This window comes from Adiantum capillus-veneris, chromosome 17 (genome assembly GCF_014529385.1).
Source record: "Adiantum capillus-veneris isolate H3 chromosome 17, ASM1452938v2, whole genome shotgun sequence".
NCBI classification, from domain to species: domain Eukaryota; kingdom Viridiplantae; phylum Streptophyta; class Polypodiopsida; order Polypodiales; family Pteridaceae; genus Adiantum; species Adiantum capillus-veneris.
The window spans coordinates 35330445-35347566 of record NC_140947.1 but is presented as its reverse complement, the minus strand read 5'-3'; the positions used below and the strand labels follow the sequence as shown (position 1 = coordinate 35347566).

The following is a 17122-nucleotide window of genomic DNA, read 5'->3' as shown; positions in this document are numbered from 1 at the left end:
TGATCCCAAAATATCTATAAAATGTACATTGATTGATTAAGACTATTTCTTGGTTTAAAAAAAAGAGTATCTCAGATCTTTCACATTCACACTTCAGTGATCCAAGAGGGGGAAAAGTTTTCTCTTATCATGAACAGGAGGAAGAAAGATGAACCAAGGAGGATTCTTCACGAGAGATGGATGAAGAGTGAATTATAGGGTCGGGAGCATACTATCTTCTATGTGACGTTTTCTAGCGTCTGAGACCTGTCTAGTCTAGCCAAAATTTTGTCGAACGATTAGAACCTTCAAGTAGCCCAGCTCTTAGTACAATTCCTAGTCTAGTGTATGACTGCATTCCTCCAGTTGGCATTTCAGCTCCATATATTATCCCCTTGTTACAATGGCTGGTTTTAGTTTCTGTTTTCAATAGATAAATTTTTGGGAAAAGTGTTTTTGGTTTTTGAGGGGCGCGGGGGGGGGGGGGGGGGGGGGGGGGGGTAATGTTTCTTTTTGCTGGAAATATCTGGAGAGGGCAGGATTGCATACATAGGGTAAGATATCTAGGCTTTTCCTGGGTTCATCAAGGTGGGTGGATGGATGTGTCGCTTGTGGGAACAATTTTCCTGGTTAAAAAATGTCCGAGTCTTGTGCATTTCAAGTAGAAAAATGAGATCAGCTATGGGTTTGCATGGAAGCTTGAGACAAAGAAAAGAATTTCTGAGGCTGCAATGGAAGTTTTGTGGGCCTACGGCATGTGTGTGTGTATGTGCGTGCCTTGTATCAATTCTGTATTACTTGTATTTAATACTGCTGCTGCATCTGTGACCTCTCTGATTGGTCTCTGACTTGCATCAACCATGGGTTTCTTGTGCAAATGACTATTTGGCAGCTACATGGGTTCACTTTGGAGGCAAACCCAGAGGGCGGGGTATTAGAGGCTTCCTTTAGTCCAGATGGCCAGTTTGTCGTTTCAGGTGAGTTGTGTGCAATTGTCACTTTTTTCTGTCTCTCTCGATTGTTTTTGTTATTTTATACAGTCATTTAAAAAATTGACTCCAGGCATCAAGCCTGTTGTTTTACCCCTTTTATTTGAGATTGGCATCTAGAGGCTTTCATCCCACTGAGCATATCTAGAACATGTCCAATGATGGCAGGGTACCTAAAATCGACAACCACATTGCGTAGCCACGACCACCAACATGCTGGTCACATCTGGCCCGATTCTTGCTCAAAAGCGGTGCTCCTGAAGCATAAGAACATTGAGGGGCCCATTGTTACCTCCCAAGGCATGGATTGGCACGTGCACAATGACTGGCCAGTTAGGAGTCTTTTTAGGGCAGTAAAGAATCCTATAAATAGGACCATGGGCTCATTTATGAGTAATGTTGTATGATCACCACACTTGGTCTCAATTTCAACCACATACTAGCAAGTCCATTCGGCACAGTCTAGACCAGGCCCTTTGGTTAGCACGGTTAAGGAATCCTATAAATAGGATCCTAGGCTCATTTTTGAGCTATCTCATGGAAACGAACTCGCGGGATGATCTCCTGGCTACACAGACCGCCTATGGACACGCCTTGGACGAACCACCCAACCATAGCCACCATCCGGCAACACCCCCTCGTTGGGGCCAACGTCCGAGGACATAGGCATGCACATGTAAGACCGGGCGTCCCATACCACTCGGTCTCACCTCCTCGAGGTGACCTCGGACACTCCTAGCCTCATGGGCTAACCATTGGCACCCTACCGGTGGGGGTCGATAACTAAAACGAGGCCTTTGGCCTCCTTTTATAAAATTGACCGACCACACTAACCGGGTTCACACTGCGTCGGCTCGGACATTGGACACCCATCTCGATGGTGTCATAGACTAGATCCCCTCTCTTGTGATCTGGACATAACATACTTCCCCATCTTAAGAACCATTGATGTCCTCATCAATGAAGTAGGGATATTGAGCTTTTAAAGCTCTAACCGATTTCCAAGTAGCAAACTTTTCAAGTAGATTTGTGCGAATGACGGGTACAATGATTTAAAATGGCTTCCGATTCTCGAGGAATATATTTAGTTTGGATATCTTCTTATACGTTTTCCTCGATAGGCACAACAAATGTGAGAGTGCGTGTGTGCGGAAGCGTGAGAGAGGAGAGAGAGAGAGAGATATGGAAATATATGTGGGCGCCCGAACAATAGTGGGCGGCCGGCCTCAAACTCGAGCGGTTGGACCAGGTACAACCTAGACTATGGGTGGCCAGCCCGGAGACATACTAGCCGTACAAGTCTGCCCTAGATTTGTGAAGCAGCACAGTGGTGTAAGTCTAACACCCCCTCTCAACACCTGATGCTGAACAAACCGCATGAAGCCGAAGATGTGAGGCAAATGATGAAGATGTCTGTTGCAATGTCCACTGAAGGACAATACTCCATGAGTGTAGCAGCAGTCTGGGGTGTCCCGATCGTCGAGAGATCTCCATGGTAAAGTGCCGTCACGAGCAGTGTAGCAAACTGCTGTACTCTGCCGATACAATGTGTTAGTGTGAAGGTCCCGAACTGAGTGTGAAAACAACTCCTTGTCATGAAAGAAAACAACTCCTTGTCATGAAAGAAGTGCAAATAGACCTGCAAGTGTCTATAGTCAAACCGTCTGGAGAAAATTGAGAAGCCCAGGAATCGTCATGAGAATGACCGGAAGCCTGTCAATGCATGAACCTGTAGCTCAGTGTGGCCAAGTGGCTAAGCTGTGCATACTCCAGGAAGGCCAGATGTATTAATCTCCACCGTAAACTCCTCCGAATCAAGGAAAGCCAAACTAAACAGTCTGCACTATAGAAGCTACCGTAAGCTGCAGCGGTCACCGAGAGATCGCATGGACCACCACCGGATGGTGTCCTGTTAGTAGGTAGGGTTATCCAAGATGAGGGGAAAGCCAAACTAAACAGTCTGCGCTATGAAGAGCCTTTGAGAATAGGTGTGGTCAGACCAAGCTGTTTGCAGTGTAATCATCTTGTAGAAGTAAGGAAGCCAGATTGAACAGTCTGTGCCGTGAAGATCTTCTGAGAAGAGAAAAGGCCAGACCAATCTGTTTGTGCCATCTTGCTTGTATCTCCTACCTCCAATCCTCCGGTGTCAACTAAAATGGAATCCGCGCCAACAACGCCACCAAACCGCAACTTGGTGTGGCTCTCAATGTGAATGAGCTGGGAGTGGCCTACTGCCCAGGTCGGGGGATAAGTCTGCTGTAAGGTTACCGAGGGTGAGTGTAAGCAACTCTGAAGGTAGCAATCCAAATGATCAGGAGTGTAGAAGAGCAACTGCACTACCATCTAAGCCAAGTTCGCGGTGACTCCGGATGTAGTCGTGGGATGCCTGATCTCCCGCATCTCACGGGTAAACTCTCCAAGAGAGTCCAAAGCACTGAAGTCCCACTCCAGTCTGTAGATCCAAGCTATGAACCTGTTCAAGAAGAGATCCAAGGTCCTCTCCCTAAGTCCATAAAGATGCTCCTGTGTAAGCAAGTGATCTGACGTGTCGAGTTCAAGTGGTAAGTGTCTGTCCACCAAAGATGGTGGTGTCTTCTCTTGGAATGTCAGAATCCCATATGCCATGAGCATGGCCATATCTCGTGTGAACTCCTCTGATGAGTACATAGGTGTGTCCATAACAAACCACAAGTCACCACCCCCTTTGGACTGTGCAACCTGCCGAATGATGGCTGGAATGAATGGATCTCCCAAGGATTGTACGCCTGTAGATGATCAAGCCGATGTCGAAGATACCGTGTACTGCAGTAGTCACTGAGAGACCACATGGACCACCACCGGATGGTATCCTCGCAGGAGGTAACTTCATCCTCTGTGAAAAACACAAGCCATGTGACTACTGTCCACCCAAAAACACAACTGCGACGTGATGAAAATGCTGCTGTCCAGCGATTTTCAGCGTGCAGAGCTCCGGCATGGTCCGGGTGGTGAATCAATGTAGCAACCCCAGGTGGGCTGAAAATAGAGAAAACAGCAAGGGGTAATGGCTGAAATCTGATGAAGACGAAGAGGATACTTGCCGGCAATGCACCTGATGCAAAGTCGGGTAGGTGGTGGTGAGATCCGGGGTCCAGAAGCTGAGCGCTACCCTCCTGCTGCAAAAACGCAGGTCAATTTGCAGCCCACTTTTGCAACACTTTTTGGCACCAAAATTCTTCTGTTTGCTGAAAAAACAAAGGCTTGATGGGTACCCTAGGTGCCCAACAACTTGTGGAAGGTGTCAACGACACAAAGTGACCAATAAAACCGCCGAAAATGGGTTGAAAACCCAAAATCACAGATGAAGGTCAAAAACGCAAATGGATATGGGGGGGTTTTCCGCGACAAAGATGTTCAGAAATGGTAGCGTTAGCAGGGAAATCAGCAGATATGATGTTTCTTGCAAAAAACGCAGGTTGAGGTGAGGTCCTCCACGACAGTAAAAGTGTATTGGGTATGCGTAGATCTCTGTGCCAGTCAAGTTGTGCTAAATTGGAATGAGACGGTAAACGTGAGGCGAGCATGATCTACTGCTACCCCAATAGGCTTGGGCCCGACTGTAAAGTCCTGTATAAAGGGTATGAAACTGGGCTGAGCCAAAACAGTCCACTGTGCTAGCCCCATGTCTATAAGGAAAACAAGTGAACCCACTCGATGCGTGGAAATCTTTGGAGGCCATTCAAGATGGCAGTCCATGTGCAGTCCCCAAATCTGTCCCATATCCAGTGTGCTCATTATCGTGTGAACACCTAGCCAATCTTATATCACTGATATCCAATTCTCTCAACATTGCCTTCGAGGTATCATAGAAAGTTGTGTGAGACTCGCCCGTCCTGCCATTAAACTGTCCCCTGGGCGATGCATAATGAGATGTGCTGGGGGGGAAATAGCATATTGCTATGTAGAGTGGCCTCCCTGTCTCGGCTCTCACTCTGACCCACATATATCTGGCATGTTCATCTCTCCGAACAATACGAATGAGGGGTTGAAGCTCCTGCCTGAATAGGACTGCCACACCTCCTGACCCCCATCCTCTATGGATTGATCTCACTTCTTGTCTACAAGTAAGTCTCCCAATGGTATCCCGTCACTCTAGGTAATGTGTTGCCAGGAGTCTGATGCGTTTCCAAGTAAAAAACAACATCTCTTCCATTAAAAGCTATCCTCAAATGCGCCTACATCCAACTTCATTGAGAGAGAGAAAAAATGAAATGAAATGAAATGATATATTAACGTCTACAAGAGGCCAAAATGACCTATGAGACCAACTGATTACAATGATGAGTCTAGTACCAAGTCTGGGTACAAACAAGAAAACTACAAACAAAGAACTGATAGGAGTGCTACCGACTCCTATGGGTGGCTGGTAGGCTGAGCAATGGTATCATGCCATAAAGGTACAAAGTGGGGATAAGTGTCACCATGATACAATATAGCAGTAGCATGAAGCCTATCCCGATCGACATTCTGGGTGTCGTGCTAGAATCCTGTGGATCCTCTGCCGCAATCTCTGCCGGTGCTGCGTGGCTCCCCTCCTCATTCGCGGTCGTCTCGATCTCCCTAACTCTGTAGCTCGATCAATGAGAGTACCGCTGATGTGTGTATGGGTGGGAACCGAGCTCTCTGGTGGTGGTGTCCCCTCTGACTCTGTGGTACTCAGACTGAAGAAATCTGGGATGCGTCTCTGGGACTGTCTCTGTCTTTGCCCATTCAATAGAGCGTCTCTATGTCTCTGAATCTCAAGTAGGAATAATCCGAGACATCTTTGATCCTGATATCTCATGACTCTGTCTAACGAGTCAAAACCATCTCTGAATAGACAATGAAAGCGTCCCCGTATCTCATAGTAGATTGTGCAGCGACATATGTAGTGAAACTCTGTCTCTGGCTCTGCATGGCATAACTGACATATCCTACTGTCTGCTGGTATGCCTTTGAATCTACCTGTCTCAATCCCAAGCTGGTGTGAAGATGTGCGAATCTGGCCAATAGCACATCATAACCTATGAGATAGATGTGTGTCCATGTAACTGGGCCGTGTGACAAATCCGTCTGTCGTGAGTTGAAGAAGATGTTCTCTATAGAAAACCCTCTTCGTACCCAACTCCCGTGATGGTTCTATCCATGTCCTCTTGCTATCAAGCTGGATAAGATCCTGCCGAATGAGTCTAGTAGTCTCCATCCGTGTAAGAGCCAAGGATGGTGCATCAAGAGAATACTGGAAAGGGGGCAGCCTGTCCATGCTGAAACCATGCCTCTGAAACCATGAGTTCATCTGTGCATACCAACATGATGTATCTCCCTGTAATGCCAGCTGTCTGGATGACTCGAGAGCAAGCCTGGCATACCTGTCCCTGGTGGTGTCCCATAAGCTGTGTACAAATGATACTGATCTGGTGAGTGCCTCAACCTCCATAGGTGGGGCAGCCAGCTCCGCTCGTATGATGTCATGTGGGACTGAGGCCTTGGCTCTAATCAGCCTAGAAATCATAGATATCAGGGGTCTCTCCATATTAGTCCATCCAGCACTGTCAATAGACGGTCCCCAAACCTGAACCGCGTAGTGCATAACTGAAGCGACCAAAGTATCGAAAAGCCAGAGCTTTGTTCGAGGTTCCTGGAACTGAACTTGCGAGCAAATCCTCTCTAAACCACCTAGGGCTGCATAGGCACGAGTCAATCTAGTGTCTGCTGCTACTTTCAGTGTGAACCTCGGTCCACTAAAGACCACCCCAAGATATGTGTATGCATCAGTGTACTCCATACTGTCCTGTCCATATGTGAAAGTAGGTGCTGATCTCCTAACCCACTGTGGCGTGGTATTAAATACCATGACCTTGGTTTTACCAAGGTTGACAGACAATCCACTATCCTCTGCAAAACTATGCAATGCGTCCAAATGTCTCTGCATACCCTCTGGCGATTCTGATATCAACACGATATCGTCAGCATACAATAAAAGAGGGATCCATGTCCCTGCAAGCTGAGCACCTCTATCACCTCCTCTGTCAATATAATCAGAGACCCCATCAACATACATACCAAATAAAGTAGAGGACAGTGGGCATCCCTGTTTCACTCCGATGGTGGAGTGAACTATGTCGGATATCCCCTCTGATGTGCGTACATGACCCATCACTGAACTGTACAATGCCATGATCCCCCACATCAGCTCTGTGGGTACCCCCAATTCCATAAGCCGGTGCATCAATCTGGCCCTCGGCACTGTGTCAAAGGCTTTGCGAAAATCCACAAAGCTGCAGTATATCCGTCTACCATGTGCTCGACCCTCCTCAATGATAGCTCTGAGTGTAAAGACATGATCTAGTGTGGAGAAACCCCTTCTGAAACCAGCCTGCCCAGGTGCTCGTATGCCCATAATCTCTGCCCAACTGCTCAGCCTATGTTCTAGGATGGATGCATATAACCATGCCAATGTGTGTCCTACCATGATAGTACGGTAATTCCCCGGCACTGTGGGGTCACCTGTCTTGAAGATAGGTACAATAGTAGATAATCTCCAAGACTCAGGGAGACCCTCACACATGACACGGTTGAATATCCGTGCAAGCATCTCTGCCAACAAATCCCCAGCATGTATAATGTGCTCTGCTACCAAACCCTCATGATCCTGTGCCCGTCTGGTCTTCATCCTGTCAATGGCCTCCTTTACCATCTCAGTGGTAAAGAAGGTGCTTGTAGCCGGACATGGTTGTGGTGGGTCTGGTAATGGTGGTTGTCCAGGTACAGTGTATAAAGATGTTGCATACTGCCCCCATATCTCTGTAGAAGTAATCACTGGTGGGGGAGACTTCTCATGGAATAGACGCCAAGCCTCTCCTGAATCTCTACTAAGGAAGAGCTGATATAAATCTTGCTCCATCTGGACCAAGAAAGCTCGCTTCTTCCGCCGCACTAGTCGTCGTGTAGCAATGCGAGACTGTCTATAGGTGATCACTCCCAATGTAAGGTCCCGCTGTATCTGAGCTCTCCTCTGTCGACACTCCTCATCATACCAGTTGTTCTGAGGCATGTGCCCAGAACGACGTCTCTGCCCAGGCTGAGTGTGTGGATATGCCTCTGTCGCTGCCCCATGTAATGTCACTGTCAGCATAGATGTGATCTCCTCCACTATGTATACTGGCTCTGATGTGCATAAAAGCCTACGTATCTCCTCTACATAGACTGAGTCAGTCTCTGGTGTAAAAGTATAGCGTGTATGTCCACCATCCCGTGAGGCCTGAGATGTATTGTACTCAAAAGAGACTGATAATGTTAAAAGTGCATGATCTACTGCTATCCCAACTGGCCTGGGCCCCACTGTGAAATCCTGAATGTGAGAGATAAAGCTCGGATGTGTCAGAACATAGTCAACAGTGCTGGACCCATGTCTATGTGGAAAACAAGTAAAACCTGTAGACAATGGGAAAGTCGTTAAGCCATTCAGTATGGCTAAACTGTGAGTAGTCGTCATCTCTCTCAGGTATCTCCCATACTCTGTATGCTCTCTGTCGTGTGAGCATCTCTCAAGTCCCAACTCCTCTGGCTCTAGCTCTCTAAGCATCTCCTCTGATGTGTCACACACAGAGAGAGAGAGAGAGAGAGAGAGAGAGAGAGAGAGAGAGAGAGAGAGAGAGAGAGAGAGAGAGAGAGAGAGAGAGAGAGAGAGAGAGAGAGAGAGAGAGAGAGAGAGAGAGAGAGAGAGAGAGAGAGAGAGATGAAATGAAATGAAATGTTATATTATCATCTTCAAAAGGCCAAAGTGACCTATGAGACCAGAAAGTTACAATGCGGTGTATCTAATACAAAGGTAGATTAACAAAATAAGTTAAACTAGGATAACAAAATATAAATACTGCGGGATCCTAAACTAAGCAGTACAATGTGAAGACAATATGGGAGGGGAGTAGAGATCCATCTTCATCTGCACTCTGGACGGCGAGAGAGTATGGCTCGAATCCTTTGCTGTAGCCTCCTTCGAAACTGTGTAGCTCCTCTTCTCCATCGGGGTCATCTAGATCTCCCTAGCTCCAATGCTCGGTCTATGAGAATGCCAGTAGTGCAGGTAGACCTCTCCACTATTGGCTGCTCCTCTGTCTGTTCTTCTTGTGTACAATATCTAGTGTAAAGAAATCTGTGATCTGTCTCTGGGGTTGTCTCTCTTCAGCTCTCCTAAGTAAAGTTTCTCTATGCCTGTGTAACTCAAGTAGATATAGCCCAAGACATCTTTGATCCTCATAACTCAATGAAAACGGCCTCGTATCTCATAGTACACTGTGCAATGACATATGTAATGTACTTCTGTCTCTGTCTCTAGATGGCATAAGCGGCATATCCTGCTATCTGTTGGTGTCCCTCTGAATCTGCCAGTCTCAATCTCGAGCTGATGTGAGGACGTGCGTATCTGGCCAATGGCACAACGAAAACCATGAGAAAGATGCGTGTCCATATAGCTAGGTCGAATCACAAACCCATCCCCCGTGAGGTGGAGAAGATGCTCTCTATAGAAAGCCATCTTTGTGCCCAACTCCTGTAACGGCTCTATCCATGTCCTCCTCGTGTTCAGCTGGATCAGATCCTGACGAATGAGTCTATTAATCTCTACCCGTGTCAGAGACCTCAAGGGTGCCTGTAGAGAGTATTGAAAAGGAGGCAACCTGTCCATGGTGAAACCATGATGCCATTTGTGCAAACCAGCATGATGTATCCCCATTAAGAGCTAAATGTCTGGAGGACTCTAGAGCCACCCTAGCATATCTGTCTCTGGTAGTATCCCACAGACTGTGTACAAAGGAGACTGGTCTGGTAAGCGCCTCAATCTCCATGGGGGGGCAGCTAATTCCGCTTGAATGATATCATGCGGTACGGAAGCCTTGGCTCTAATCAGCCGAGAGATCATAGATACCAAGGGATTCTCCATACGCCTCCAACCATCCTGGCCTATAGAAGGTCCCCAAACCTGCACCCCATATAACATAGTAGAGGCAACCAAAGTATCAAAGAGCCATAACTTTGTCCTAGGTTCCTGGAATTGAACCTGTGAACACATCCTCTCCATTCCTTCAGAGCCGCACCAGCTCTAGTTAGTCTAGTCTCGGCCTAGTAAAGACTACCCCCAGGTAAGTGTATGCATCTGTATACTCCACAATCTCCTGACCATATTTGAAAGTAGGTACTGATCTCCTAACCCATTGTGGTGTGGTGTTAAACACCATAACCTTGGTTTTACCTAGGTTTACACACTGTCCACTATCCTCTGCAAAACTGTGTAGTGCATCCAAATGTCGTTGCATACCTTCTGGTAAGTCAGATATCAGCACAATATCATCAGCATATAGCAACAATGGGATCCACCTCCCTGCCAGCTGGGCACCCCTGTCACCCTCTCTGTCAATGTAATCAGACACCTCATCAACATACATACCAAATAGAGTAGGAGACAATGGGCAGCCCTGTTTCACTCCAATAGTAGAGTGAACTAAGTCAGATACCCCTTCTGGAGTGCGTACATGTCCCACCACTGATCTGTACAAAGCCATAATCCCCCAAATCACCTCTATGGGCACCCCCATCTCTTGCAGTCTGCGCATCAATCGAGCTCTTGGTACCATGTCAAATGCTTTGCGAAAATCCACAAAGCTACAATAGATCCGTCTCCCATGTGCTCTGCCCTCCTCAATGATGGCCCTGAGTGTCAGAATATGATCAAGAGTGGAGAAACCCCTCCTGAAGCCGGCCTGACCCTTTGCTCGTACACCCTCGCCCTCTGCCCAATTACTCAAGTGTTGCTCCAGAATAGATGCATACAACCGTGCCAATGTGTGTCCAACCATAATAGTGCGGTAGTTCCTAGGCTCTGTAGGGTCACCAGCCTTGAAGATGGGCACAATATTAGACAACCTCCAAGTCTTAGGTAATCCCTCACACATGGCACGAGTGAACAACACTGCGAGAACCTCCATCAGCATATCCCTGGCATGTATAAAGTGCTCCGCTACTAGACCGTCATGATCATATGCCTTCCCGGTCCTCATCCTGTCGATGGCCCTTTGTACCATCTCAGGTGTAAAGAAAGTGCTCGTAGCTGGGCAAGGCTTGGTAGGGTCTGGAAGGGGTTCCTGTCCAGGAACCGTATATAATGATGTCGCATATTGGCCCCACACATCAGGTGAAGTAATCACTGGGGGAGGGGAGTGCTCATGGAAGAGTCGCCATGCCTCTCCTGAGTCCCTACTCAAGAACATCTGATATAAGTCTCGCTCCATCTGAGCTAGGTAAGCTCGCTTCTTCTGTCGCACAAGGCGTCCGAAAGCAATCCGAGATTGTCTGTAAGTGATGACTCCTAAAAGAAGATCCCTTTGAAGCTGGGCTCTCATCTCTCTGCACTCCTCAGCATACCAACTATTCTGGGGCATGCTCCCAGAATCTCGTCTCTTGCCCGAGAGAGAGAGAGAGAGAGAGAGAGAGAGAGAGAGAGAGAGAGAGAGAGATGATGAAATGAAATGTAATATTAACGTCTTCAAAAGGCCAAAATGACCTATAAGACCAAAAGGTTACATGTGGTGAATCTAATACCAGGTCTGGGTACAAAAAGTACAAAGAACTGAGAAGAAAATAGTCGGTAGGGGTGGAGTGAAAGCTGATACAAAGGGGATACAAAGGGTGAGCTAATGCAATGGAGCTCTCTGACAGTATAGGCATCATATACATATACATCAGTATCCAAAAGACTGTAGAGGTTCAATGTCCTCCAAGGTACTTTCATAGACTTTTATTAGATGAAGGAACTGCCTCACGTTGGCCTAGCCTAGTAAGCACTCTGTCGAGACGGCTCCTATGTCGCAATCTGCGTCGATTGTTGAGTGGGCCCCCTCATCCGTGGGCGACGGGATCGCCCCAACTCTATCGCCCGATCAAGAGTATGCCTCTAGTGCCTCTGGTGTTGCTATGCTTTGGGGGCTGCTCGAACTCCTCTGTGCACTCTATCGAGACGGCTCCTATGTCGCAATCTGCGTCGATGTTGAGTGGGCCCCCTCATCCGTGGGCGATGGGACCGCCCCAACTGAAACCGGCCCGTGGGGCGGTAGGCGTTGGCTTTCACCTGAACTTCTTGACTTTAGACACACACACACACGGCACTTTGCAAAGAGAACCTGCGACGGGAATTAACACTCGACTACACACACGGCTCGGAAGCTAGAATGCCCCGAGCAAACGCCGACAACCTGTAGGCCCCAAATTTGGCGCCCCTTTCGGTATTTCTTTATTCTTTGAGAGGGAAAATTACAAAGTAAGGTCCTGGGAATCCTTTACTTGTATCACACTAGATACTACCTGATTTGGCCAAATTTCTGCAGCATAACAGCCCCAAAACTTGTGCGAAATCAATTCCCTTGCTGGATCTCACTTGCACTGGCATAAACCCTCTGATTCTTTCCCAAAAACAATAAATTCAGCACGCTGTATTTATTGGTTGTTGCCCTGTTTTCAGCCCCAAATAGTCCCCTAGCTGTCCTCTGCCAGTGGGGCACGATTCCCAATGGTTCTAGCGTCCGTACACAACGCTGAAAACGCACTTGTATGGTGAGGTTATGACCCTCACTGGTGCCTGCTTTGGAGTAGCAGTTAGCTACCCCTGTTCCTGCTCAAGGAGGCTCTTGGCTCAGCACAAAAGCATGAAACCACACAGTTGTACATCAGTCAAATGAAGAGCCCTCTTGTGGGGCATCACACAACTGCACGTAGGGGAGAGAGAGAGAGAGAGCAATGTGTAGTGTGCAGGGCATCACTCCTAGCACCACACTGTACATGGGAGGGAAAGAAAGCACTCCATAGCTCTTAACCTGTGTGACAGGTTCTCAATGAAGCATCCTCCCAGCATAAATCGAGCGTCCCCTCTTCTGCGCTGGACCTGTAATGCATCTGTGAACAAATAGATGCAAAAAGGGAAAGATTTCCATGGCTGCCAAAACCTGCGTATCACTGAAAACGCAGTAAAACAGCCCTGTAAACACGCATTTGATGCCTTCCAATGCTGAAAATGAGCTCCTTGGTCCAAGGTAAAGTCATGGGAAGCTCAAAAATGGAGAGAAATGGTTGAAAATCATAGTTGATAGCCTCCAAAACTGCTCCAAAAAGTCAGTTACGAGTTTTGTTCTCCCAAACTTGGTAAATTAGCCAAAAAGTGCCACTTGGCACTCATACATGCAATTTTCCCACATTGGGCTTCCTGCTTAAAAATCTCTCAATTGGTGCATCAATTGACTTTGCAACAGAGTAATAAAATGTTCCCCTAGTCATACTGGAGGTAATGACGCAAACACATTTCACGGCCCAAAATAGCAGTTCCCTAAATTTTAGGAAATGATTCCGTTGGGCTCCCATTGGTCATCTGACCATCTATCCTCATTGGGACCGCATCCAAAAGTGCAATGTGGCCCAACTGTCGGATACTTTCTGTTGGTAGTCCCACCTTGACTTTATGCCTTTATTGAGTTCACTTCCTAGTATCCACCAACTTGCTAAGTGCGACGGGGGGACCTACATGATCTTGAATTGAGCCTAGACATCCTTTTACTTTACGAGTTCCAGTGCCGACCAACTTCCCGTCTGCGGATGAAACTACCGTTCACATTGGCCATACAATGTCCGACCATTTGCAACTTCAAAAAGAGGGTCTCAAAAATTAAACAAAAATCATTGGAAAGAAACCAACAATTAAGGTTAGCAGTTGCCACGTCCTCGTGACACCAACTCTATCGCCCGATCAAGAGTATGCCTCTAGTGCCTCTGGTGCTGCTATGTTGTGGGGACTGCTCGAACTCCTCTGTCTGTGGCTAAAAGAAATCTGTAATCTGCCGCTGTCGTTGGATCTCTCTCATTGTGCCCCTCTTCAAGAGGTCCTTTCTGTTTGCGAATCTCCAGTAAATATAACCGAGGCATCTCTGATCCCGGTATCTCATGACTCTAGAAAGTGGTACAAAACCCTCTCTGAATAGACAATGAAAGCAGCCTCATATCTCATAGTATACTGGGCAGTGACATATGTAATGTAGCTCTATCTCGTGCTCTATCTGGCACACTTGACAAATCCTGGACTCAGCGGGTACTCCTCTAAATCTGCCTGTCTCGATCTCTAGCTGATGTGAGGATGTGCATATCTGACCAATAGCACATTGTATCCCGTGGGGTAGTTGAGTATCCATGTATCCTGGTCTGATCACAAAACCATCCTCCGTGAGCTAGAGAAGATGCTCTCTATAGAAAGCCATCTTCGTACCCAACTCATGTGTAGGCTGTATCCATGTCTTCTTCGTATCCAACTGAATCAAGTTCTGTCTGATGAGCGTGGTAATCTCTGCCCTAGAGAGAGGAGAGTAGTAGTAGGAGGAGGAGGGTATATACAGGCACTAGGCAGTTTGCACTATGCAAAAGACCTCTGCGGTAGCAAACAGAAGCACTCAGGGGGGAAATGTATAGGTTCCAAATTGACAGAGGTAAAGAGGGCAATTGAATTTTACAAACGCCCTTGGGACATCCCATCATATGCCGATTTCAATGGGTACAAGATGGATTGTCCTACTCCTCACACAAAGCATCTTTGCAACTTTCATTGGAGTCTTTTTGTTTACCCGGGGAAATGTCTGAAAGTTATACATAGTAGTTAATTAAAGGAGATACCATAGAACCAAACAACCCCCCCTCCCCCCCCTCTCCCTCTTTTGTTGGGGCAAAAGAGAAAGAGGAAGGAGGGGAGTGGAAATGGAAAATAGTTGAAGCCCGAAGGTGTTTGATTATATAAAAAGTTGGGTGTCATCCTGTGATATTTTATTTTTGCGTCAAGTTTTGATACCGGAAACAGGCAGTGTTTTGTCGTATTTTTTGCATACCTGCATGCATGTTTTGTGGTGTTTAGAATTGTTTGCGAATCTCTTGCTTGGCAGTGGGCTGTGACTACTGAAGTTTCTGGCAATTGATACATTCCCACTCACATGCTCAGCCATTACAAGTGAGAGAGGGAACATGGCAACCATCCGTTAGTTGTCTGGTCCTAGTTGCAACCTTAGAATTGGTGGATTTTGTCCAGCACTTCAGCGTCCACAGGAAAGCGCTGGCTTTCCCCTTCTCCAAGGAAACAATCCTTATCAAAATTTTGGTAATGGAGTGCATGGCAAGGCCAAAAGCTGCAAGGCATAAGCAAGATAACCAGCACCTACTGAGATGAGTGGATGAAAAGAATTGAACCACCTTCCTGTGTTTTCCACACAAGGAACCACAATCAGGCTACATTCAAGACGAGCTGCGAATGAAGTTGGATCCGAAAGCTGAAAGATGTGCGTTCATTGGTTATTTCTTGAGCAAAAAGGGTATAGATGCTACAACCCTGTCATACGGCAAGTGAGGGTGGCTGAGCAGGGATGTGGTTTTCGATAAGCTGAAGAGCTGGTATCCTGATGTAAAAGATGATCTTGAGGCTGATGGAAAGGAGAATGTGGCTGCAGAAAATGCAGGTGCGCAGTCTCAGTTGAGCAGACAGCAAGGGTCACCCATGTTGAGAAGCCAAAGTTGACAGTTTATCGTTTTGTGGTGAGCAAGGGTCTCTCTAGTATCGTGTCCCTTATTATGTAGTAGCCGCCCTCTAGTTGTGCCTCATAGGTGTCCCTGCAACGGTGTTTGCATTGCAACATGATCAGCCGAGCCTTTTAATCTAGCTCGTGTGCTGAAGTTAGATTTAAAACTTGTATATTCAATGTGTCTTTGTTCATTTTCATAGGCTCTGGAGATGGGAGTTTGCGTGTATGGAGTACAGTGACGGGCAATCAGGTAAAAGCTTTGCCTCTCTTCCTGTTCGCCCACATTATTGAAGCTGCCTCAAAGTCGGTTCTCGTTCTGCAGGTAGCATGTTGGTTAAACCATGCGGGTATTCCTGCTGTTGTTAAATGGGCACCTCGCCGTGTCATGTTTGCAAGTGCCTCTGTGGTGCTTGCATTCTGGCTGCCTGATACTTCCAAGCTGTCCCATGCCGGAGAATCAAATCATGGCACAGCAATGGATGAAGCGCCTGGCTGATTGTTTCGACTAGAGGGGGCTACTTGCTGCACTTTACCATGCATTCTGATCGAGGCACACGGTGAATGGCCAGCAGGCCAGTGCGTGTATATAGCAGTGCGATCTTTCTTGTTGCTGCTTTTTCTCGCACCTCTCTCTCTCTCTCATACACACGCACACAGATCCCCTGTTACAAGGAGGAAGAAAACAAGCCAGCTAGCTACCTTGCTATCCAAAGTGATGGTTGCTTTCAGTTGTCCCTAGAAGGAAGAGAGGAGTTTTATCAACACATTTTCTTCTTTCATTTGCTGAAGTTTCGAGACTGGTATATCAGGTTTGTAAGAGCCTACAGTATGCTGAATGCTAGCACCAACATTTTTTGTGTAGTTGTAGCTGGCTGTTTTATAGCTTTGCTTACTGTAGCTATGATTAACCATCATAAGAGGTTCTTTTCTCACAAAGCAAAAGGGGATTAAGTTAATGAGCAGTGGAGACGAGTGTATAACAAGTCATACAAACCACCAAAAATTGTTAATCATCTGAGAAGTTTTGAGAAAGTGAGCACTTCAGCAACATATGCACATTTTTGGGTAGAATGTTGAGAGCTTAGTGAATTGTGTACAAAAGAATATGTTTGAAATGCATGGTAATCCCCCCTCAAAAAAGGGACCACACTCCACTAATAGAACCAAATTAAAGACCAAAGCTAATGTTTATCTCGTGTGTCACTTCCCCAATGCTAACATAAATATGCATGTTGTGTGTATTGGAGTTTGCTAGATGCTTGATGCCCTAGCTTTCTTGGGCAGATTAAGGTAGTGTATCTAGCAATCAGAAAGTATATTGTAGGCCGACTTTTAGCTGTCCAATGTGTAGCAAGTGTAGTATGCGTGTGGACGATCGTGTCCCCTGATATATGTTTTTTTTCTTACATACTCTCTCGAAACTAATGAAGATTACTGTTACTGTCCACGTTTGTTGAGTAGTACGTACCACCCATTTACCTGATGAAATCGAAGGTTTTTGTAGCTATAGTGTCTTCAGTTGCCTCTTGCTACTAGAATGAA

General features: G+C 46.7%; 1 protein-coding gene across 1 annotated transcript in view; it reads left to right on the top strand.

Moving 5' to 3' along the window:
• The window catches only part of LOC147437053 (Transducin/WD40 repeat-like superfamily protein), a 58688-nt gene extending 42141 nt beyond the window's left edge, over window positions 1–16547 (top strand). The window contains exons 8-10 of the mRNA XM_086486466.1: window positions 872–956; window positions 15781–15830; window positions 15903–16547. Coding sequence (XP_086342592.1) covers window positions 872–956; window positions 15781–15830; window positions 15903–16076 — 309 coding nt within the window. The 3' untranslated portion in view covers window positions 16077–16547. The remainder of the gene's footprint in view (window positions 1–871; window positions 957–15780; window positions 15831–15902) is intronic.
• Window positions 16548–17122: the final 575 nt, after the last annotated feature.